Genomic DNA, 24,921 nt, shown 5'->3' on the forward strand with positions numbered 1-24,921 from the left:
ATCAGGTGAACTACAGGACTCCCAGACTGTCAAGTTCAAGGGTAAGATATAGCAAGTACAGCTGTACTGAAATTATTCTGATGTCCCTCAGCAGATGCACTCACTGTATGGAACCACTGCCTGCAAGGTTATGTGTGTCCTCGCAAGGTTCCCTCGTGCAACAACTCTGTCTCCCTGTACTTTCTGTCTTCCTTACAGGATGTCACATACTGCCTGATATCCTCATGCCACTGAAATAAATATCTTCAGACCCTCAGATCAAGCCAAACACCTGCTCCCAAATGTCCTGCTCAACTTTATTGCTTTAGTTGCTGCAAGTTTCCAGCTCTTACTGCTGGTCTGCATAAGGCTGATGCTCCATCCCCGGCCAGCATGACCCGAGTTCACCCTGTTTCCTCTCTCCCTGTACTGGCCTTATCTTAAGCTGACAATTCTTTGGGTAAATCAGCTTAGCGAGTTGTGAGGGCAGCTCCATCGAGAGCAACTCCAGGATTAACAACCCCTCAATACCTCAGCATGGCTGGATCCCTTCCGCACAAGCTCCAGATTGAATCATCCTTTGCAGACAGGAAGCTGAGTCCAGCTGCCCTCATTAACACCATTCTTGACCATGCTGAGCAGAAAAGAGGAAAGCATTTTCCTTTTCAAGGGCCACTAACCTTGGGAATGGCCTCAGTCAGAGCAAAGCTTGCTTTGTCACTGAGCCACACTTTGTCCTTGGGTGAGAGGCCTGCACCAACAGCCTGCAGCTCCGACAGGACAGATCCATAAGGCATCACCTGGATTTTAAACTCAGGCTCCAGGGTGGAATCAAGCTGTAAATGTTCCCTCACAGCTGGGTCTGTCATCCGGTCACCATCAATGAAGAGTCTGAGAAACAAATCAGACAGAAATTATAGATGGGACCATATCTGACAGTGATTGGAGTGAAGGAGAGAAGGATAAACCACTCTGGTAACATTTCAGGGAGAAAGGAGTTTGTTAATTTATGTGCTACACTTTAATTTATATTGTTTTAACCACTGGCCATCACACTGCTTAAATCCTGCTTTGAAATTAAGAGGTACCACCCTGCTGAGAGGAAATGAGCTGACAGCATTTTTGTTTGTATGACACATTCAAACTGGCTGCATCCCATCACTGCACTTCAAGCAGGAGAGAATGAGAGCCACATAATGGCCATTCTCTAATTTTTAAGGGCAATACATGGAAAGGAAAAGCTAATGTTGTTCTATATATCACAGAGTTCTCACTTTCACTAAATTGGAAAGTTCAGCTCAGCCTTCACATACAGCCTGTACTCATCCAGCCAGGTTTTACACCTCAGACGCATCTAGCTAGCAGCTTGGAGATGCCTCCAAAAGACTTGTGCTTGCTGAGGTTCAATATACAGGGCAGTCACAGGAAAGAAGCCTTCTGTCATAAGCCAGTCCTGAAACTTTTCTACACAGTCCCTACAGTTTTGAAGTGACTCATCAATACCAGTAAAGTTTTCCAACATGCAGCCCAGCATTGGCTCTTACGCACATTTTGCCCAGGGCTTCAAGGGCCCTTTCTGTTATCTCAAGGTGATAGACAGAGGGATCAGCCATCACAGCCAAGGTCACCCAGCAAGTCATTTGAGGTGCTGAGGAGTGCAGCAGAGCCCTTGGCTGCCTCTCTAGCTCTGATCAGGTGAGGAGAGTAATTAGGGTTGAAGACAAAAGTGCTCAGAAAGGACATTAGAGTGCCCAAGCATGGGCATTTTGAAAAGACAAATGGTTCACTAGAACAGTTATCCCACAGTAAAAAATGCATCTTGGGGGGACAGAAGAGGGGAATACAAGCACCTGATTGTGTTCATTCCTATGACGGCGTATGCAAAAAACACAGGATTGTACTCAACATCAGAGCCTCGGAGGTTGAAAAGCCCTGGAAAATAAGAACGTCAAGAATCACAGTCCTGGTTCATCTGTTACAACATTAGAAAAAGCCAAAAATAATCTCAGCAAAACACAGTCAAGCAATGAGTCGTCATGGATGCAGGCCGTGGGTCCAGCTCCCACCCAGCTGTCCCAAGCCCTGCTGCTTTGCCAGCAATCCTAAGTTTTTGCCAGGAGATGGCACCAGAACTGCAGTTTAAACACTCCCATCGGGCAAGGAAACGGGGTTGACTTTTAAAGGAGGGCTGGCTTGGAAGGAAGGTAGAGGCAAAAAAGACAAGGGGAAAAAAAAAGTAGTGTTTGCCCTTTCTGGTCTGTGCAATGCAATTAAAGTTCCCTTCTCAACAGCCAGAAGACTTCCAAGGTACAAGTTATCTCATCCCAATCCTTCTCTTGATCATTGAGGGAAGGAGATGCAATAGGCAAGACTAAAATACTCCCAAAAGGCCTCTCTCTCATCTGGGTACCTACAACACCTCAGATTCTGACTGCACAGTCTCACTTAACTCCAGGCAAAGTCAAGAGGGGAAGTAGATGTTCAGCATCTCCAAACTCCTGATTTTAGGGTCAAATAAAAACCCCAGGGTATCCAATTAGCTGAAATGAGTTACTCAAGGCAATAAGGCCAGCCAGCAGGACAGCTGGGAAAAGAACCAACATGTCCTAAATCACAGCCCAGCACTGTACTCACCGAACCATGCAAATTCTGCCTCAAAAGTAAAAATAGAGTTTGATTCTCCCCAGGGAAGGAGGAGGTCATTTGGAAGCAGGAAAGAGCCACAAAGAACTCTTCACTGCATGGGTACAAACTTCCTCGCTCAGCTGACTCCCAATGCAGTAAGGAGGCAACAGCCTGCTCTGTGGCTCTCCTTCTGTCCCTAGAAACTTGTCTGGAGTTTAATAGAGTGAATTGAATTAGATACAATTAAAGACAACTTCTCCCCCTTTCCCCTTTAGGGTAGGAAATCAACCAGGCACCTGGCAATAAGCTTCTCTCATAACCTCTGGTCCATCTTAAAACCTCTGATTCATAACCAAGCTTGGCTTTGCTGGAGACATTTAATCTGAAACCACCTCAGGGCACCAATTTATCATTAATTTAATTGGAGATGTGCCTGAAAAGGTGAGACACACAATCTCTGCTCATGCAGGCCTCCCTGGAGAGGAGTCATATTCACCACGCTCCGAAGTACTTCTTTCATGAAACAAGCTCTTTGCTCAGTGTCCCAGATCCAGGAGAGCCCACAGACCACAGCAAGCTAACTCCACCCAGCACCACAGACTCTTGAGCTAGCAGTGCTGTTGCTAGGAACACATGACCTTCAATTCTACCTTTTCAAATCATACGTGGGGCACAGGCATTAGCAGCACCCAGAACCTACCCATGCCGTGCTCCCACTGCACCAGTCTGTGCACTGGTGATTTCTGCACAAAGGATACACAGCACTAGCAACAACAGTCCTGGGGAAACCACTGCTGGTTTTGGCCATCCTCCCTTCCTAGACACTGGGCTGGGAGCCAAGGTGTGCAGACCTAGTCATCCTGGGGCCCCAAACACAGAGGGGACCCTCCAGCAGCACCCCGCGACCCCAAGTTAAAGTGATCTGGAAATACAAGTTGAGCCCCAACTTATTTGTTTAATCAAAGCATTTGCCAAACACTGGAGAGGGAGAGACTGACTTAAAAAGTAGTGACAATTAGGAAGATTGCTGTGAATACTGTGTACTCCACCCTTGCCTTATGTATACAAAGCTGCATGTTGCATTGCTTTGTTTATAGCCCAGACTCCACAGCAGAAAACAGTCTCCATCTCCCCATAGGGTAAGGCAGCATCAGGATATTTTACAGCCAGAAGATCTCATAGGCCTTTTTTTTCCTTCAGACTGCCTCAGGCTTTATATATAACTCCTCTCCCTTTGCCTGGGCTGTTTTTTAAAGGTGGTGATTTGCAGTTTCCTGGGCCAAAAATGTACTCAGGAGCTGCCCTGGTGTAATAAGGCATGGTGTAGAAATACTGGCTTGCTATTTATGACCTGTTATCACCACTGCACATAATACAAGTTAACTGGTCTCTAACAAACACATTGGCTGTCATAAGTCCCTCTCACCCTGGCAGAGTTCTTCCTTTTCAAGGCAGGAAGGACATATATTTTGTAGGAAGAACTGAGAAAGGAGATGCAAAGACTTACACGCTACTTCATCCAAGGCCGTTACCACAAACCACAAGACTTTTCTCTCAGCCATTTTTGAACGGAGGGCTGCAATTTTGTCTTTCCAGCTGACCCCTGCAAAACACAGTATGAACAGCTACAGTTACCAGCTTTACTGGGCATGATGATGCAAACACAGACCAACACATTAGATTTTGGAGATACCCAAAACACATTGTGCTTGTGATAACTGACATGAGGCATCTCAAACAAGCTGCCCTCCAGACATACATGGATTTGTTTTGAGATTATCTAGCCTCTAACAAATGAGTATTTTAAGTTTTAAGGACAGAGGTGCTGCAGTGGTGTTCTTCTCCCTACATTGTAAGAGGAAAGTAAAATGGGGATAGGGCAGTAGAAACAGCCCTTGTCTATTGGGAGTTAAGCTTCTCACCTGTGTAACTCAGGTCAAGTGTGATGAGAGGCTTGCAGGGGCGCTGAGGACAGTCTGTCCAGATTGTATCTATCAGGTTTTCTTTGACAGGCACAAGGTCATGGCCAGCACTTCTCAAGACTTTGGACATCCTCTTCCACTGGTCTGCCAAAGGGAAAGGAGTCAAGAGTGACGGCTTTGAAGAACACACACTGGTTCAACCACAGCCCCATTCACAGGGGGCAGACTCAAGAATATGAGTCTCCTCCTTTCCTTGCAGCTTCTCCTTCTTCCCATTCCCTTAAAAGCTACTGCAATTAGAGCTCCACAAACACGATCATTGCAACCAGCAGCAGGTACAGAACCTCACAACCCTGGAGCCTCGTGCTTGAGGTGAAGAACTGCTCCAGCTGGAAGACAGATGTTGCCCCCCAGAGGGTGCTGTAAGGGTGTCCTCTACCCCAGTGCAGAACCATGCTAGATCGAAGCTAGACAAGAGACTAGATGAGCTTCCACAAAGCCACAAGACTGATCCTTAGTCAATCTGAATCAAGCATATGTCTCCCCTTGCCTCCAGTGACCTTTGAATTGGGCTTAGGGAGGAGATGGATACTCGTTCATCTGATAAAAATGGTACTTCTCCAGGAATGTGCTTCTTACAGGGAAAGCTGCAGCTATACCAAGACCACAAAGCAGAAGTAGCAGCATGAGTTTTGCCTGAGTGTTCTGGCTCCCAAGCTGGCCAAAGCACTCAGCAACTTCATACTGAAATGCCTGTGCCAAGCCAAAGAACAGACAAAAAGAGATAGACCAGGACTCTACTTTCTAGGCATAGTCACTGCAAGTCCAGAGACTAGCTCTCATCCCTTATGTTTTAGAGTCAATGCACTGCTATGGAGCTCTGGTGATACATGCCTAAAACCAAAATCCAACCTGTTTTGCATAACAGTCTATCTAACCCACCATCCCACCTGGGCTGAAATACGGTTATCTACATACCATCATACAACAGCTTAGCTAGAGAAGCAAGATCTAGTTGCCCAACCCAGAGTTATAAAATAAAGTAAAACCAACCAGCTGGAATAATGAAAGGGTCCACTCCCACCTTCGAGCCTTCTGGAAGGACACTTACTAGCCAGTCCTCCTGAGTTGGTGTATCTTTCAGACCTCCAAGGATTTAAGGGAACAAAAAGAAAAATAGGTTCAAATCATCAGTCATACTGAAGCACTCCCACACAACCCACAAAGTCCATGTTAATGCATCAAATACGTCTACTAATGAATGTCTAGACCAATGGGCAAGAAGAGCCACAGGACACTAAAGCAGGAGCAGTGTATCCAAGATGTTCCTAAGTCCCTGCATGATGGGAAATCCCTACAGGCCAAGCCATAACCTGTCTGAAGTGACCAAATGGTCTGTGATTGTCCCATTTATCAGTGGAGCAGTATCCCAGTCTCCTGCATACCCATTTTCATGAGTGTCCAGTTGTTATCCATTTGATGTGCAGCTTGCAGGAAGTAACGTCCATCTGTCCACATGGCTGCATGCTGGTCAGTTACTATGGCAGTACCTAGGCAGGAAGACAGAAAGATGCAGTGATGTAGAGGTGAGCAGCCACCATGCAGAGACACAGAGAGCAGGGAGAGCATTTGAAATGCACCCCAGTTCTCAGAAAGGCAGCTTTTCTCACCTCTTCAAAGGTTAGTCCAGTTTCAGTGGAGATACTGTTCACCCTGCACTACAACTTTCCAAATCCTCTCAGGGACAGTATGCACTAAGATGCAGCTTAATGAATTGCTTAAGCAACTTAAGCAATCTCCACCAGTCAGTGGAACTGGATAAATGGGACTTTCCAAACCTTCTGTAACAGACTGTGGTCTCCATTTGGTTGTTGTCACAGTAACACATACTGTACATCCCTGGATTCCATCCCCTCTTTTTGAGGTGAGGAAGCCTGGGCTCTGGCCATCCACAAGAAACAGCTGTTAAAGGCCAGCAGACATGGGTATCACTCCAGCTGTCAGCTGCATCCCTTTCCCAATGTTCCAGCCCTAACAGAGATGGCTGAACAGGAAATACAAACATAAACTTCTGCTGGTTTCAATGTCTGTCCCATTCCCCTGACTCCAGATGGAGGGATGCAAGCACACAGCTGAGGGGCAGTGACATCTCAGCAAGACACTGTAGCTGCCTTGCCCTTGGCAATACAGAAACAAAATGTCTTTTGAATCTCTGCATCTTGGCCATGCTTTCTGTCACCATACACTGAAGTCCATATTAGCAGAGCAGTTTCCAAACAGGAATTAACTGTCTTCTACCAAACTTCCCCAAGACAAACTCCATTTTAAGCTGCTTCATTCTGCAAAGATGAAGCAAGAAACACAAGGGGAGCCCCTGGTGAAACTTCACTGCTAGGCTGGGAACACAGACCTTCCAAGAACATAACAAGGACCCAAAATAGAGAAGAAGGTTATGAAGAGGCCATGCAGAAGATGCAAAATTAATACAGGATTCATGTTATCCATCAACAGCAGCTCAGAGCCCTGGATTTACAACCTTTCACATGAGGTCCCAGAGCAGTTCATAGGAAGTGGTGAATGGACTCTCCAAATACATAGGTAGCAGTATTTATTAAACCAATTTGCAATTAGAAAGGAAAAGACCTCAAAAGACTAAAGTGACTTTCCAACAATCACACAGCAGAGTCAGCTGCAGAGCTTAGGGCACAGCTAGAGTAAAAACTAGGTCTTTTGAAACAGACCTATCCTAGAGCCAAGAAAACATCCTGTCTCAGCAAGATAAGCAAACTTTTCCACAGTGTTGTTTCCAAATGCAGTTTCTGGCTGTGTTTAAACACAGAGGCTAGCTGAAGTCCATCTACTATTCACCCAGCCCAAATGGTCAGTGTAAAAACCTGCACATCAAAAGGAATGACTGTAGGTTACAAACACCACATGAAAGAGTTAAACTGGATTTTACTTTCTGAGAGGTTCATTCAGGGGTCAACCATTTTCTGAAAGCTTGTTATTGAGCTGATATTACATAATTCCAGTGGGCAGCCAAGACATAACTCTGCAGATGCTGAAATGGGAAGAAAACAGTTCACACAAGCTGGATAGGCTTCCTTTTCTATACTGCCTCTGTGTTATGAATGAGAATATTTCTTTATAGGGGCATTATGTACTTAAGAAAGAACCCAAGTTCTGGAAAGGTACCTGCAGAGCCATCAAATCCAGAGATGAATGCCCGTCTGCAATCACAGGGTGCAATGTACTCGCTCTAGGAAACAAAAGAGGCAGCAATTATTTATAGCAGCGGTGGGGGGGGGGGAGAGGGAATCAGCTGACGACAGAAACTTTGATAAGCCTTTTCTCCTAAAGGACACCACAGAGAGAACAAAATGAGTTAAAAATCCTGGGCTCTACTCTACTGGAACATTTAATCATCTGTGATTAAATTGCATTTATGTCCAACTGCTTTTGGGGTTTTTCTTAAGCTGCAGCACTTTTCTCCCACAAACATCTGTAAACACTGAAGTGCTTGAGTTTGCAGATGTTTATTTCACACTCAGCCTCCCCTTTGGGCAACAAACAAATGCTGCCTTTGAAGCTGCAATGTGAAAGGAAGGGAAACCAGAAGCACCCCTTGATCTGGGAGACCAGGGTAATCAGCGCATAAAATCTGTGAGATTCACTATCTCCAGTGAAGTCCTCTCACTGGCATTTATAGGAATTGCTTGAAGACTTTTTTTTTCCACTACAATGACATTGAAAGAAAATCATCAAGGTAATAAAACTGGAAAACCTTTAACCCTTAGGACATTTCATAATTAGGTGCTGATCCTCTCACTTTTTCCTTGCCTACTCAAAACCCAACTCCACCATAAACCACCAGACCATGGTTTATACACTATGCACGACGTGCTATGCTACGGAATACCCCTTTGGCTAGTTTGGGTCAGGTGTCCTGTCTCTGCTTTCTCCTAGCTTCCCCTCCTCCCCAGCAAAGCATGAGACTGAGAAAGTCAGAGCAAGCATTACTTAGCAGCAACTAAAAACATCAGTGTTATCACCACTGTTCTCAGGCTAAAGTCGAAAAAACAGCACTGCACCAGCTACTAAGAAGGAGAAAAATGACTGCTACTCCTGAACCCAGGAGAGTGGGCAAGAGAGAATCAAGGATTACCAGTTCATCCTCATCCCAAGCACCATCACAACCTGTGTTTGTGGAAACATCTGTTGGCAGCACTACAGACGAGTCTGAGAATGCACAGATATCCAACATCCACAGGACATTAAAATTAAAGGAACTGTACCTTGAAATGGCCCACACACCATTTTTATGGGATACCATTCTGGCAAGCTGGGAGGTCAGAACTGCTGAATACAGTTGGTAATTAACTGGTACAAGTCAGCACATCAGCTTAATCCAAGCTGACAGCACTGATGTTTGAGCTGCAAAACCCCTGCATTTGTATCTTACAAATGGTCTGAAGCCAAAGCCTGTTCCTCTGCCCATAAAGCTTCCCTGCATTCAGCTATGCTATGGGAAAAAAAACATTTTAGGGAAATCACAGCCCAATTCTCAGGTGGTTTTAGTTCCTGCTGTGATAGATACTGCATCTGCCTGTCTCTGGCCAGGTCTGTTTTAAAAGCACCTGACTGTTAGAAAATACTCCCTTCAAACCTGTTACTCTTTACTGCTCTAAGGAAGGCAGAGGGTTCAAAGCACAGGAGGGAGTACGAAGCACAATTCAAAGCACCTAGAGCCAACTCTTTATTTCTCCTTCACATCACTCCATGGTCAAAACCCCTCCAGAACAGCTATGCTCCTCCCCTCATGGGAGACACCACAGGCAGCAGCTATCAACCATTCACCACTAGTTTTGAAACTGAGCCTTGGAATAAAACCTATTGTCCAAAAGAGGATCTGGCTGAACAGTATTTGCTCCTGGTTGCCAGGGAAGACTCCTGGGAGTATCCTGAGATATGTTCCCAAGAAATCCTCTATTTTAACCAACCACTAATGAAAGTTGGCAGAAATGGGACGGGTATTGAGACCAAGGGCACCCTCTTCTCTGAGCCAGTCCAGTTCCCTGTGCCTTGTCCTGTCCAGCCCCACAGGGCTGTGACATACACTCAGCAGGCGTGGGGATGAGAGTGGTCAGGATACCCTCCTCAGGAAGGGATGACTGCCCTCTGCACACCTCTAGCTGGATCCACCTCACCCCACCACAGCACCACCAACACCCTTTAATGTAACAACACCAGCAGATCAAGAGGATAAAGTCAACCAGGAAAAGAATCAAGTGCTCATTTCCCCAGCTGTCTGTCTCACAGCAGCAGGACAGGATATGAAGGCAGAGCCATATAGATCTGAGAAGGATTCCCCATTTCAGCTTTTCCTAATGACTATTCAGCCTGCGAACTGCTACAACTCCCCCTTCTATACATCTCAACTCAAAGCTGGGATACAGTCTCTCAGGGTCAGAAGCCTAAAGGGGATGCTCAGAATTCCCCATTGTGGATCAGACCACTAAGTACAGCTCAAATCAGACCAGCGATTTCTCTTCCCTTTCTCTTGACCAACACAGCAGAGACTACAAGCTAGTTTGCTTGTGCAGACAAGGGATCTCACATTCATACGAAGGGTTAACACTGAGCTGGCTGCATTAACAGCACAGAACAGTGAAATTAATTAAAATAATTAAAAAGAAAAATCTTGAAGGGAAAAAAAAGAATCACATCAGTTTTAGACCCAGCAAAAGGTGACCTAAGCTAATGAAGACCTTGGCTGTGTGGGAAATACCTCATGCTGTCCCACTTACAGACAAATCCAGGGAATGTTTTGAGTTTACAATGAGGCAGATGGGCTTTAAAAAGGAGTATGAGGGATGTGGAGGGGAAGATGGTTCATTCATCTGTCAGTCTGAATTCTTGCACACCCACCTGTTCTGTTCCATGCAGCAACCCTCTACTGCACAAAGATGAGCCCATGTTTTGCATAAGCTAAAATTACAAGGGGAACACCTGCGTATGCCATACAAAGTACAGGCCACAGCACAGTATTTCGCTGGGGCTTGTCTTGCAGATCTGATGGCCCTCAACCTAGCTCTCCTTGGGCCTTTCATGTCTGCTTTGCACCACACCTGTCAGTCTCTGACACACAGACAAAACTGGGGCTGTACCACAGAAACCCTCAGCTAAGCCAGGAAGAAGCCCAAAGAAAATCAGTGGTGCTGATCACCAGAGCCTGCCTGGTTGGGCCATTAACATGTTGAAGCGTATTCTATCCTAGTGTCAACCAAAGATCAGCAATGAAAAATGAAGCTCACGGCCCTTACAGCTACAACACCGATGCATTTAAAGAACAAACACTGCTGTGTATTTGGAGGGAGGTCAGTATTCACCGCCAAAAACCTAACTGCATTGGCAATATCCAGAACAGGTCAGTACAACCTGCACACAAGCCGTCTCTTGCTTTATAACTTCGTTGATTCCTTGGCTCTGAACAAGTGCGTCTCAGAGGAGCCAGCCCTGAGCAGAAGACAGCATCTCTGCCAACCCAAACACAGGCCCTGAGCTGGGCAGGTGCTTCTTTGATGTGGAAGACCAGCCAGATCTGACCAAATTTGTTTTCACCAAGTCAAGGCCTAGGGTGGAAGCCAGCCCCAGTTAAGCTGTGACTGGCTCCAAACCCAAGCTGTAATCCAAACATCACTCCCTCCCATTAAGAAGAAAGCTCCTCCAATCTCTGAATATTCTCGTAAGGCCAAACTCCAAATTCAATGTAAATTGAGTGACACAACATAAATTGGATCCTGCATTTACCACTGCAACATCCCAAAGCTCAGAGAGGCTTTTAGCCAAACCACAAAGGATTTAGGTGCCTCATTCCCAAAAGCATAGCATTTCACCTCCTCCTGATCCTTTGAGTCTTCCAGTCACAAGATCCACACAGAACTCCTGAAAGGAAGCTCTTTCTAAGGACTTCAGCCCACTTTTGCCTGGGACTGCCCTCCTTGTTCATCAGCCTTTAGACCACCAACATTCCTAAGGAATCAGCCTGCTTCTTCTAACTTCTTATCAAAAGTCAAAGCAAGCCAACATTCAGGGCTGGCTGGAGGAGCCACCAATCCAAGGTATTATCAGCCTTGGTTAAATCAGAGTCAGAGACAGATGTGTTTGAGAAGTTCTGCAAGTCCTTCAGCTCCTTACACAACTACACATGGAAAGCAAAGGACACAGCTGGTGGCAAGCCTCCTGGCAGTATTACAACCTAAGCCTTCTAGACTTTGCAGGAAAACCAATACTAAAGTACCACAGAGCTCAGAACTCAAACATTCCCAATGTTACAAAGAGAAATCAGTAAGTTGCAGCATTGGGCTGTATCAGCACCAGTGCAATCCAGGAGTTCCTTTGCAACTAGAAAGGAATAAGGTTTCCCCTAATCATAACCCCATGTTAAAACCAGAGGAGGGAAAGTCCTCTTTGTTGACAAGGTCTCTGATCCCAGGGCAGCCTCAGGAACAGCTGAGTGAGGCAAGGACAGCAGTAAGTATCTTGAGCTGTGCGGATGAAATGGCTCAAGCCACCAAAACTTGGCTATCATTAAACCGCAGCCTTCTGACTCACAGAAGAAGCTGCTTGAGAGCAAACGCTGACTGCAGGGCTGTAAAGTTCCTATCTGTGTACAGGAAACAAACCTTTGCTTGGAACTTGGAGAAGCTGCAAATCTCAGCTCATCATGATTTACCTGGAATCAGTAAGTCTGTTGTGGGATCAAGAGGTTCCTGCCAATGCCTAAAACTGCACTAATTCCCAAAGCTCACAGACAAAATCCTGCACTAGCTATTCAGGAGGCTCCAGAATCAGCAGCTTTTAGTAATCGTTTCAATTCAGATAGATTCGCTCTGCAGAGAAACCTGACCAACTCGCCTGGCAGGAAATAGCAACATGGGGTTCTCTGCTTAACTGCACTCTGTCAAGGAAAAGCAAGCAACAGAAAACCCCAGAAGTCCTGGGGGTCACATTCTTCAACTCACATGACAGCATTTAACGTCTAGTGAAATGAAACCAGAGTTATATATGGACAGAGGCAGCTTGAGGCAGGAATGCAGCAGACAATAGCAGCTGCAGAAAAAGCCTTCCCTCTACCTGCCTAAGTTTGGATCTCCCCAGGAGGAAACACGATGCTGCACACACAGTCCCAAGGCACAGGCAAGTCTGGACTCAGCTCACCCCAGTGCCAAGTCAAGGGCAAAGGTTCCGATTCAGTTGCATTTTGCTCTCACACACCCTGGGGTAAAAGGGAGCTTTGGGTGTGAGCCAGGAAAGCTTCAGGTCTTTTGTTTCCTGAAAATGGCTGAGGAGGGAAAAACCCTTGGCAGTTCTTGGGTCTCCTAACAGAGTGAGCAGAAGAGCATGTGAGGAGGCAGGGGAGGCAAAAGGCAGTTCAGCCATTTAAAATTCATGTCATGGACTATAAAACTCTTACCAGTGGAAGCGGCACACAACAATTACTGCCATGAGTTACCACCCAGAGCCCTCACTTCCCTCCTGGCTTTAGTGCTCAAAACAAGTTGATGAAAAGTAGCACTGAAGGGGAAATGTCAGCATGGCCTGCTCCTTCCCTGCCCCTCCAAATGTCCCTCTGCATGGGATTTGAAGGGCTTTTGTATAAGACAGCAAATCCAACCAAGAACTGGATCTAGCAAAGGGAGGGTTTTGCAGCTAACCCTTTGTCACCTCACATAAGAACATCTGTTGATCAGGAGGTGTTAATGGGGAAACTAAAGGCTAGATAATGTCTTTTCCTTCCCCACTAAATCCATTCTTCCCAATAGCCAGGAAAGGGACAGCAAGTGCTCTGCAAGCCCCGTTCTTTTGCAGCATGAGCTCCCTGGAGACAACCTGATGAGAAGTTGCTGGTGGAACATCCACGCTGACTTGTTACAAGAACATAAAACCTCAGCCTCCTGAACAGACTCCAGAAACCTTTTCCAACATGATGTTTCTCAGGTTACCCAGGCTCTTATGCTAGAAAAATTAAAACTGCAATCATGAGATGCTCAAGTTTGAGATCCTCAGGACAGTGAGAAGAGTGTGCAGCAAGCTCACTGCCCTGGACTTCAAGAGAGCAGACTCTGGCCTCTTCAGGAGCCTGCTTAGCAAGGTTTCATGGGATATAGCCCTAGAAGGCAGAGGGGCCCAAGACTGTTGTTTGATATTCAGGGATCACCTGCTACAAGTTCAGGAGTGTTGCATCCTGAATAGAAGGAAGTGCAGCAGGAGGGCCAGGAGACCTCCTTGGATGGATAAGGAGCTGCTGAGAAAAATTCAAAGGAAAAAGAGGCTTATAAAAGGTGGAAGCAAGGACAGGTGGCCTGGGATGAATACAGGGATGTTGCCCAAGAAGCTAGGGACCAGGTTAGGAAAGCTAAGGCCCAGTTACAATTAAACTTTCCTAGGGATGTTAAGAATAACATGAAGGGATTCTGTAGGTACGTAATGAATAAAAGACAGACTAGGGACAACATAGGCCCCCTCTGGAAGCTATCAGGAGAACTGGCTACACAGGATCTGGAGAAGGCTGAGATTCTTAATTAATTCTTTGCCTCAGTCTTCACTGACAAATGCTCTGACCGCACCACCCAAGACTTGGAAGACAGACACAGGGACTGCAAGAATGAAGACCCTGGGCCCACTGTATGAGAGGATCTGGTTCGAGAGCATCTTAAGGACCTGAACATGCACAAGTCCATGGGCCCTGATGAAATCCATCCACGGGTCCTGAAGGAGCTGGCAAATGAAGTTGCTAAACCACTGGCCATCATATTTGAAAAATCGTGGCAGTCAGGTGAAGTCCCTGACAACGGGAAAAAGGGAAATACAACCCCCATTTTCAAGAAGGGGAAAATGGATAACCCGGGGAATTACAGACCAGTCAGTCTCACCTCTGTGCCTGGCAAAATCTTGGAGCATATTCTCCTGGAAGGCATGCTAGGGCACATGAAAAACAACAAGGTGCTTGGTGACAGCCAGCATGGCTTTACTAAGGGAAATCCTGCCTGACCAATTTGGTGGCCTTCTATGACAGGGTTACGGAAATGATGGACAGGGGTGGAACAGTCGATGTCATCTACCTGGACTTGTGGAAAGCATTCGACACTGTCCCACACAACATCCTTGTCTCTAAATTAGAGAGACATCAATTTGATAGGTGGACCACTCAGTGGATAAAGAACTGGCTGGATAGCCGCATGCAAAGAGTTGTGGTCAATGGCTCAACGTCCAGCTGGAGACCAGTAACAAGTGGTGTCCCTCAGGGATCGGTGTTGGGACCTGTCTTGTTCAACATCTTTGTCAGTGACATAGACAGTGGGATTGAGTGCACCCTCAGCAAGTTTGCTGATAACACCAAGCTGTGTGGTTCAGTTGATACGCTAGAGGGAAGGAATGCCATCCAGAGGGACCTTGGCACACTTGTGAGGTGGGCTGATGTCAACCTCATGAAGTTTAACCATGACAAGTGCAAGGTCCTACACCTGGGTCGGAGCAATCCCAGGCACAGCTACAGGTTGGGCAAAGAAGAGATTCAGAGCAGCCCTGCGGAGAAGGACTTGGGGGTGTTGGCTGATGAGAAACTTAACGAGCCAGCAGTGTGCGCTCGCAGCCCAGAAAGCCAACCGTATCCTGAGCTGCATCAAAGGGAGCGTGACCAGCTGGTCAAAGGAGGTGATCCTGCCCCTCTAACTCTGCTCTCATGAGACCTCACTTGGAGTATTGTGTGCAGTTCTGGTGTCCTCAACATAAAAAGGACATGGAACTGTTGGAACAAGTCCAGAGGAGGCCACAAGGATGATCAGGGGACTGGAGCACCTCCCATATGAAGACAGGCTGAGAAAGTTGGGGCTGTTCAGACCTGGAGAAGAGAAAGCTGCTTGCAGACCTCATAGCAGCCTTCCAGTATCTGAAGGGTGTCCATAAGGATGCTGGTGAGTGACTATTCATAAGGGATTGTAGTGACAGGACAAGGGGTAACAGGTTCAAACTTAAACAGTGGAAGTTTAGATTGGATATAAGGAGGAAGTTCTTTACTGTTAGGGTGGTGAGGCACTGGAATGGGTTGCCCAAGGAAGTTGTGAATGCTCCATTCCTGGCAGTATTCAAGGCCAGGCTGGACAAAGCTTTGGGTGACATGGTTTAGTGTGAGGTGTCCCTGCCCATGGCAGGGGGGGTGGAACTAGATGATCTTAAGGTCCTTTCCAACCCAAACCATTCTGTGATTCTAAATGAATGAACAAAGGAAGACTTTAGTTACCCCTGGCTTTTATTTTTTGCAGGGAAGGAAAGTGCTATCACTCCCTTGATACATCCATACCTGGTGGGCATCTCCAGAGGGCACTATGTAGGCTTGGACAGGCTCCTGGACATACTTGGGACTCTTCATCACTTGCCGCAGTTGCTTCAGCAGCTCTGTTGTAATTTTTGGACTCATCTTCCTACCTGTAACTAAAACAAAACACAAAACTTCAGAGCTTCTCCAGCCATCCCAGGCTACTCACACGTACAGGCTAGAGGCAGTCACCACTGGAATCTTCTATTGAGGACAACTGTGACAACATCATCCCTCTCAGCCCAGAATTTCTGCTGTCTTGTCTCTTCACTCATGTTCCTTGAGCATGAGAGATCAAGTTGAGGCCAGAGAGTCAAAGCTGATTTATCCTGTAAAGGACCTCTCCCATCCATAGAAGGACTGGCACCCCTGTGGTGATACATGAAAGCTCAGCATGCTTGCTGACCCTTCTTACATGTGGACAGCAGCAGGAAGCAGAGCACCTCAGACATGCCCTGTGACAGCCAGGAAAGGTCTTGGCATGTGATGTTGATGGTCCCAAGTACCCACAGATCACAAGTAGCCCCACGCATCATGTGCACAAAGAGAAACTTTCAGTCTTTTCACTCTCAGGGCAGAGATGCTGTAGCTTACATGTCACAGGAGCACAGGCTGCTGGGAGAGGAAGCCACAGATGTCAGGAACTCAGAAATGGAAGAGTTAAGAATGAAACTGTCACTATAGCCCAGGGTTTCAGAAAAAAGAAATCTGCCAAGGACATTCACAGGGATGTGTTAACTGGCCATATTTACCTCAGGGCTGCATGTTAGTTCATGTAGCAAGAACACAATGATAACAGGAGGAACTGCCCACTGAGTTCTCGAAAGTGACTGCCAGAGGACAACTACAGAGGCTTAAAGGAACCTTCTCTAAAGACCTCTGGCAAATGCGCTGCAGATCATGGCTGGCAGCAGGCAGGGGTGGGGCACAGGCTGGATGGAAGGCAGCAGATCAGAGGGGAAAACAAGGGCATGGGCCAATCCCTCTCCCTTGCTGTGGTTTTGCAATCGATGTACCTTTGGCACTGCAGTGAACACCAGCCTCTCCATTTGCTACCCAGAAACCACCAGCAGCTGAGGCCTGCTGTGAGCACCACACACTGTGACACAGCAGAGCACAATGCCATGCTGGCACAAGTGAAGGCTGCAGTGGGAGGCACCAGCTGACTGCAGAGGATGTTCAAGATGGGGAGAGGCCTAGCCTGAAAATCTATGAAAAATCAAGAAACCTGAACCTCTTCATAGGTTCTCTCCAGCTCTTCTTCAGTCACATCTCTAAAGGGTGCCCAAAGTGGGATAATCCCCTTTCTGGTTCTCCACCCATTCCTCTCAAGTTTTTAAGAACATGCTGGGATGTTGCAAGTTTAATGCTGTCACTGTCCAGGGCAAGGTGGATAGGCTCTGGGCTGCCTTAATGCCATGCTATGCAGTATTTAACTCTGATCAGCTCATTTCACAATTCATTTCACAGCCACATCCACAAACAGATCATACATGGGAGAAGCAAATAGCATGCACGTCTCAAACATTTTTTGCTTATCCAAGTATTTATCCTATTTAAGCCTCAGTAACTGCTAGGAGTCCCAAGTGATATTACAGTCTTATGCCAAAACCCAGTGAAGCACAGACCCTCTCTGTGATATCTGCTATCTAAACAGGAAGGCAGAAAGCTGCGTCCATTTCACAAACCAGAGGAAGACGTGATTTGACCAAGGTCACCAAGCAGTGCTGTGACCAAGTCACAAACTGAACCAAGACCTGATACATTTCAGGAGTAAAAATCCCAGCCCAACACCACCACAGGTCTCATCACAGGAAGTTTGGAGTACACTGGACTTGTGTGTGACTGATTGTCTGCCCACAGGTACACTGTGCTCAAAAGGCACCATACACTAAATCCTCAAAGTGGTATCTTGACTCCAGTGGGATAATACCTCAGATTTATTTCCAGGACAAATCTCATAGTTTATACAGTGTTTGCAAGATACACTGGACTTTATTATAATATGATTGTTTCTGGCTGTCCTCTGTAACAAGCTGCTGTACCATTCTATAACTTTGCTGCTGATTTATGTCCAAAGGAAAAGCACAAAGGAGAAAAAGCAACAACACAGCAACCAGCCAATAAGAAAGAATCTCTTTCTACAGACTCATAAGGACACAGCTTCCTTTCTTGACCTGTGCTTTGTTTCCAGGAGCCTGAAAGTCTCATTTAAACAAGCAAGGAATGACAAGGCTTTCCCTTTTAATAAAGCTCCTTGCTGACAAGCCATGGTTTTCTTAGCAAGCAAAAGATTCTCTCAAGGACAAAACAAAGTACTCTCACTGTTGAAAGATTTGCTTTCAATATTAAAACACAACTAAAACAGATTACCAACAAAACCCATATTGAGGAGGACGTCTATTTTAGATGCCTTACAGTATAAGAAATGGATTTAAAAAAATCCTTCACAATCTTTCCAATAGAATTGTCTTCAGCTTCCAGAAGTGAAGCTCTTTTCTCCCACATCTTTAGTAGTCATTTACTCTGGTCTCCCCATAATTTTTAACAGGTGACCTTTCTTTTTTGGGTCATAATTATAAGCCTCTACAAAGTTAAAACAGGTTCTCTATCATTATTTAATCACCCCAGTGATTAACACCAAACACAGCTAAAAGAAGTTCTTTACTGTGAGGGTGGTGAGGCACTGGAACAGGTTGCCCAAAGAAGTGGTAAATGCTCCATCCCCGGCAGCGTTCAAGGCCAGGTTGGACATGGCCTTGGGCAACATGGTCTAGTGTGAGCCACCCCTGCCCATGGCAGGGCACTGGAACTGGATGACCTTAAGAATCCTATGGTTTAGCAGTGCAAGAAACAGTTCTATTCCCTGCCCTTTCCCCAAGGTGTCACACTCCTGTGTTACCTGCCTCTGTAGTTCCCCACGTCTGGATGCCTCTTGCCTCTGCTCACACAAAATACCATTCAGCTTTTTGCTCGGTCTTCATAAGCTTCACTGTGCCTGAGAAAGCAAAGGGTGAAACTGAAGTAGCTGACAAACTTTGCCCTCCATAAAACATTCTAATTCTCAAAGAGATGGAAGTCCATTAACACTGTGTTCCCCTGGCTAGATTGGAAATGCATGGAGGGTGAATCATGGGGGAGCCAGGGATGTCAAGGGCCAGCCATTTGCTAGTCAAGATTTACAATTAAATCTTACAAGCATGTGCTAGTTTATGCCAATTCATTTTCACAACCATTATGTCAGAGGCGAGTCCCCACTTTAGAGATGGGGAAACTAAGGCAGAGCAGAAGTAACATGCAAAGTACTTCTGAAGCATGATGACAGAGTTGGATCCCAAAATCTGTCACTGTCTAGACATAAATTACCTACAACTCACTAGACCACAGGAGCCAGCTCTCCAAGGGCCCTGGCCGGATCCTGCCTGGAGAACACCTCTATCAGACACACAGGTCAAAGAGCAACCATTAAAGTGCTGCTGGAGGAACCAGACGTCTCCTCCTACTTCCCACATGCACGCAGAGCAATGGGCTGCTGCAACCCCGGGTGCAGGCCATGGCTGGGGACATGAGGCCCATGGTGTGTCAGAGCCATGATGGGGAAGGGAGGCAAGAACAGGTGACAGGCATCTGGGGCTGCCTGTGTCTGCCGCACTAGACCACCCCGAGTGGTTATGTCCTGTTTGCTTCACATACGCTTCTTCTTCTCATAATTTCCTCTTCATTTTCTCTCATTTATGAATATGCTTGTTCATACAGAATAGTTGGGGCTGGAATGGACGTTAAAGTTCATCCAGTTCCAACCCCCTGCTACGGTCAGGGACACCTTCCCCTAGACCTTGTTGCTCCAAGCACCATCGAACCTGGCCTTGAACACTGCCAGAGATGGGGCAACCACAGCTCCTCTGGGCACCCTGCGCCAGTGCTCAAAATCAGTATGTCAGCTTGCACCATGAGGAACCAGCAGCACTGCCCCAAAGCCAGGCCTTCCTGCCCAGGCTGGCCGCATGCAGGGCACCCCAGGCACTCACAGTCCTGCACTGAGGCACAGACCCCAAAGCTAGCCCCCCAGTACCCTGCACACCAAACTCACCGACACCCCCAGCCCGGCCTGCACCTCCCTAACCCCACACAGGCTGACAGGGCCCCTTCGGCCTGGACACCCTGACCGGGCCTGCCTGAGAGGGCCCGGGTACCCCGGCAGGACTCGGATAACCGCAGGGGGCTTGGCTGGCGGTGCCGGTTGTGAGGCCAGGCCCAGGCGGTGCCGAACGCCCTGCACACCCGCTCGCCGTGCTCCGCCATTGCCCCGCAGCACCCACCGGCCTCAGGCCTTCCCCTGCCCCCGCCCCGCCGCTCCTCACCTGCCGCCGGCCCGCCCGCCGCCGCGCCGCGACGTCAGCGATCACGTGGGCAGCGGCGGCCACGCCGGTGACGTGAGGGCGGGTGTCACGGATGGGACCGGGATCCGGACCGGGAGCGGGGCCGGCGGTCGCAGGCCGGTGTTCGGGGAGCCTCGGCAGCGAGCTGCGGACGCAGGGCTCCGTGTTCCGGTCCAGGCGGAGGATCCGAGGGTGCCGCAAGCTGCGGGAAGTGTCGGTGTTTGGCGGTTGCCGGTGCCTCCCCGCGGTGTAAAACCGGAGTGGAGAGAGCCGCCTCGGGGCTGCCTCCACAGAACCTCGGCCCTTGCATCCGCTTCGCTCTGCGACTCCCAAACACACCGTCCGTAGCGGGGATTTGAGGCTTGGCTCCTCTCCCTCCCGCCCGGCCTGGCTCCGAAGCCGATAGTGCTGCGGAGCGGCCGAGGCGGGGGAAAGGAGGCAGGGCAGGGCCCGGTGTGCCGGAGGAGCGGGTGAGTGGGCTCTGGCAGTGCTCGCTCTCTGGGGCTGAGCACAGCTGCAGGAGAACGGCAGCGTCCCGCATCCCATCACTGTTCAAGGCCTCAGCACAAGGCTCCACCATCTGCTTTCGAGATAGATGACCATCAGTTTTGTGCTTGGAAGGGGGGAGTGACAACAGTGTTTGTAACAACAGTGTTGAGTGGAACTGTTGTAAAATACAGTTGGTTGTTATGCATGCTCCTAATGAAAACACCTTCCACCACTCTCCTCTGCCCCGGCAGTGTTTTACAGTGGGGCTATAAGTCACCCCTGTTGACAAAGCCAGGAGGTGATTACAGAAATGCAGGAATGAGAAGATCACCACCAAGAAAGGCTATAACAAAGTAAAAAAGCTGCTTTGCAGCTGCATCTGGGCCAGAGGGGTTTGCTTGCAGCAGTCGGTGCCCTGGGGACTCTGTCCCCCATGCTGGGACAGTGCCGCAGCCACCCCTCTTTGTATGAGGAAGAAGAGAGAGGGAAAATATGGAGCTCAGTGAAACCCATCTTAGTTCAGGGTCTCCCGTGCATTCTGGAGACTCATTAGGAGAGCAGATGCTGGGCTGGGCCCTTAGGACTAGGAGATGCTCAGTACCAGCCCCTCAGAGATACACAGGCTGGGCACTACATTCAGCATCCTGCTGGCAGGAGAGAACATTTTGGATACAAGATCAACTGATGAAACTGGTCCTTGGGCCTCAGTCTGTTGGCATTTTTCCGGAGGAGAAAAGGTGCAGCCAGCAGCTACTTTGCCCTTCATCCTTCTTCTCCCTCAGTCCACACCAGTGGCATAGCCTGCACATCTTCACCCACAAACTGACAAATGTTTGCCACTGCATTTAGTGAGCCAACACAATCCAGGCTTTTACTGAGCCACCTGGTCTCCCAGACTGCTAATGTGTTTCCAGGGGAAGCATGAAGCAAAAACATGATGAGAGACATGTAGAATAATTCATGGGGGGAAGAGGGTTTTGGAGGTCTCTAACCCAATCCCCTGCTAAAAGCAAGGCCAGCTTCAAAGCTAGAGCAGGTTGTTTAGGGACTCTCCTGCTGGGTTTTGTGTATCTCCAAGAACAGAGAAGCACAGCCTCCCGTGGTAGTGCTGACCACCCTGGAGTGAAACGCTTTATTCCTGAGAGCCAAGCAGAATTTGGGGGTTGGAACCTGATGATCTTAAGGTCCTTTCCAACCATAACTATTCTGTGATTCTAATTTCCTCATTGCAGCTTGCCCCTTGCCCTTTTGCTATGTACATCTGGAAAGGGTCTTGCTCCCTCTTCTCTCTGTTCTCTAAGCTGAGCCATTCTAGCCCCCCTGCAGCCTTGCTGCTGCCCTCTGCAGCTCTCCACATTGTGGAGCTCTGTCTCACACATCTCAGGTAAAATCTAGGGCACAACACAGCAATACCTGTGATCTGACAGAAGAGAATAAAAGGTCTGGCTTGCAACCATCATCCCAGCATTGGGAAAGGCTGTTGGATGGGACCAAGGCTGCAGGCTGTCCTTGAGGAGGGACAGGAGAGAAGGGGGAAAGCCGGTGACCATGACTGTTATAGTAGGAAGAGTTTTCTTCCCTTGTTAATCTGCTTGGGTGAAGCTAATTGCTGTTTCCCGATTATTATCCCCATCTTCCAACCTTGTCCACAAGGGACTTACACAATCCAGGCAGCCTGGGCCGGAAAGACCCATTTAGATCATCACATCAGTGTCCCCCTCAGGGTAAATACATCCGTGTTTTGCATTTGTATTACAGATCACGCTATGCTCAGCCTGCAGAATGCTTGCTGAGAAGATTCATTACCTGGACAACAGCCAGAACCCAGCAGTGGTCATGCTAAAGCACATGTCAGGACATTTTAAAAGCACTGCAGCGCTGGCACAATGATCATGGAGATCCTTTGCCCATGGTGAACTCTACAGCTGGATGCAGTCAGGGTTGTGAAACGGTCCCTTCAGCCTCCTCTGACTCATGGTAATAATTTGGGGTTAGATTTTGCATTTGCCTGCAGCTCTTAATAGAGGGTTATGGAGAGCTCTGCACCTGCTGAGCTCTGTGCCAGCCCAGGGAAAGGGAATGGGGCAGTCCAAAGCATTCCTAATGTCCATCATGTGCCTTTCTAGTTGTACCACAGGGATGCCTTTTCCTCACCTATTCTTCTGGCTTGTGCACATTTTACCCAAGGGAACGGGAGACTCCAGCCCTTCCTTGGCATAGCCCACATGCTCCACACTCTCTTTTCAGGGGCAGAGCTAATAGTGTGTAGCCTCTTCCTGGCCTCCAGAGCTTTCTGTTTGGCTGAATTTAGGGCAGTGACTAAATGCAAGGTGATCTTAACACCTGTGCCAGTGGAATTGTTTGGTTGGTTATTTTTTTGCCAGTGAATCATTATTAAATCAGTTTGGGTTAGCTAACAGGCCGTGGGAGCAGCAGCAATCAAATAGAGAAGGAAAGAAAATAAACTCCCTATGTGTGAGTGCAACTTGGGGCCTGTCCAGAGCATGAAATAACCAGGCTGCTCACAGCGCTCAGTGTACAAGGGGAAGAACAGGGCTCAGCGTTTACATTGAACTTGACTCATTAATTCCTGCAGGTCTGGAGGTGACATCCTGCCTGTCGACAGCCAGTCCAAGGAGAGCAGCTACAGTGTGAGAAGAGATCTGTTCTGCCTCCTGCAGCTACCCTACAGCCCCAGAGTGAGAAGGGAGCACACCAGGAGGATTGAATTTGATTACCTTTCTCTGCTTTGGTCCCAGCTCAGGGCAGGAATAACAAGCACTACTATGGGCAGGCTATCAATGTGATATTGATGTCTCTCTGTAATTTAAAACAAATTAAGCCACCACTGAGAGCACCTTTCTGTATTGTTTGGTGACCAAAATGTGTCCTCATTCTGTCTTCCTGATCAAGATCTTGATTTAATAAATGGTTGAAATAGAAAAAAGTCTGCATTCTCATCTCCTAAAAATGTGCCAAAGGAAGCAGAAAATAGAAGGGAATATATTGATGTCTGCAAGAGCTTCTTAGTTGCTATTGAGCACCAGGTACTGCAGAGCCATGTTGTGAAGGCTTCTGTACCCGGAGGTTACTTCTAACTGGTTCTGACTCATTGAGCACTAAAATTTAGACTAATTTTCTTCCCTTCCTTGCAGAACAAATAAAGACATACCAATGAGTATTCTGCATGGGAACCTCATTCCAGAAGAGGAATGATCTAGTAAGAAAAGATGGATTCAGGCCAGAACGCATTTTTCAGACATCTGATGAGGCTCGTGACAAGTCCTCTGCAGTACACAGCCATTTTACAGGTGGAGGCGTGACTGTGCTCCATTGGATGGTGTCCTGCCTGTCTGCAGAGACCTAGGTCTAAACACCATAAGCATCCCAGTACCACCAGTGGCCTGACCCAGCAGGACCCCCATTAAGCCCATGGATAAGCCTGGGTAGGGAACTGGAGAGCATAGAGAACTGGTGCTGAGACGTGGCCCTTGCAGAGCCAGGTGGATGCCCATGAGCCAGTGGATTGCTGCTAAAGGCTTTGCCCAGATGAGCACAGGAGGTAGCACTATTTATTTTGTTTGAATAATATATGACTATTAAGTTAAATAAGAGAAAGCGGAATGAGCTTTCCAGTTAAGCCAAAATGTTTGATGCTTGTTTCCTGGGCATTCAGGGTCTCTGTGAAGCTTTGAAGTGGCCCTAATGAACCTACCAATGTAGATAATGTAAAATACTTTAATAATTTATTTATCAGGTAGTGCTGTCTATGATACATAATCTGAAATGTTTAAAGAGCTGAAACTGCCCTTTCTAAACGCCTCTTTGATCTCAGCTGAAATGGTTCAAGTTCTGTTACAAAGGTGGTTTATGAAAGCACTTCAATCTACCTTGCTGTAACTAGATTGTCCTAATTGGGCTATCTTTTATGTTCTTATAGTGCTGTATGTGCGTCAGATTATGAAAGAGGAAGAAAGATCTGACAAGTAGCAACCAAACTTGCCTGAGACCAACCTCACTAAGTGACAGAGCCATAAACTCCTTTGTAATCTTTATCTGTATCAAGTGATCAAGGCTGGGAAATAAACCATAAAAGAACTCCCTTTATCTTATCAACCCTCCTATACCCATGATACCTTTATTGTGGTTG

General features: G+C 47.4%; 1 protein-coding gene across 3 annotated transcripts in view; it reads right to left on the reverse strand.

Annotated features, from left to right (window-relative positions):
• The window catches only part of XPNPEP1 (X-prolyl aminopeptidase 1), a 33,735-nt gene extending 13,318 nt beyond the window's left edge, over positions 1-20,417 (reverse strand). The window contains exons 1-10 of one of the 3 annotated variants that reach the window (XM_034062097.1): positions 20,265-20,417; positions 18,810-18,901; positions 15,889-16,019; positions 7,722-7,785; positions 5,972-6,076; positions 5,580-5,672; positions 4,527-4,670; positions 4,112-4,207; positions 1,830-1,911; positions 660-870 (exon numbers count right to left, since the gene is read on the reverse strand). In XM_034062097.1, coding sequence (XP_033917988.1) covers positions 660-870; positions 1,830-1,911; positions 4,112-4,207; positions 4,527-4,670; positions 5,580-5,672; positions 5,972-6,076; positions 7,722-7,785; positions 15,889-16,019; positions 18,810-18,864 — 981 coding nt within the window. In that variant the 5' untranslated portion in view covers positions 18,865-18,901; positions 20,265-20,417. Of the gene's footprint in view, positions 1-659; positions 871-1,829; positions 1,912-4,111; positions 4,208-4,526; positions 4,671-5,579; positions 5,673-5,971; positions 6,077-7,721; positions 7,786-15,888; positions 16,020-18,805; positions 18,902-20,264 lie in introns of all 3 variants that reach the window. The other 2 variants (XM_034062098.1, XM_034062099.1) reach the window with 2 other exon arrangements.
• Between the last annotated feature and the right edge of the window lie 4,504 nt (positions 20,418-24,921).

This window comes from Melopsittacus undulatus, chromosome 4, assembly GCF_012275295.1.
Source record: "Melopsittacus undulatus isolate bMelUnd1 chromosome 4, bMelUnd1.mat.Z, whole genome shotgun sequence".
Taxonomy (NCBI): domain Eukaryota; kingdom Metazoa; phylum Chordata; class Aves; order Psittaciformes; family Psittaculidae; genus Melopsittacus; species Melopsittacus undulatus.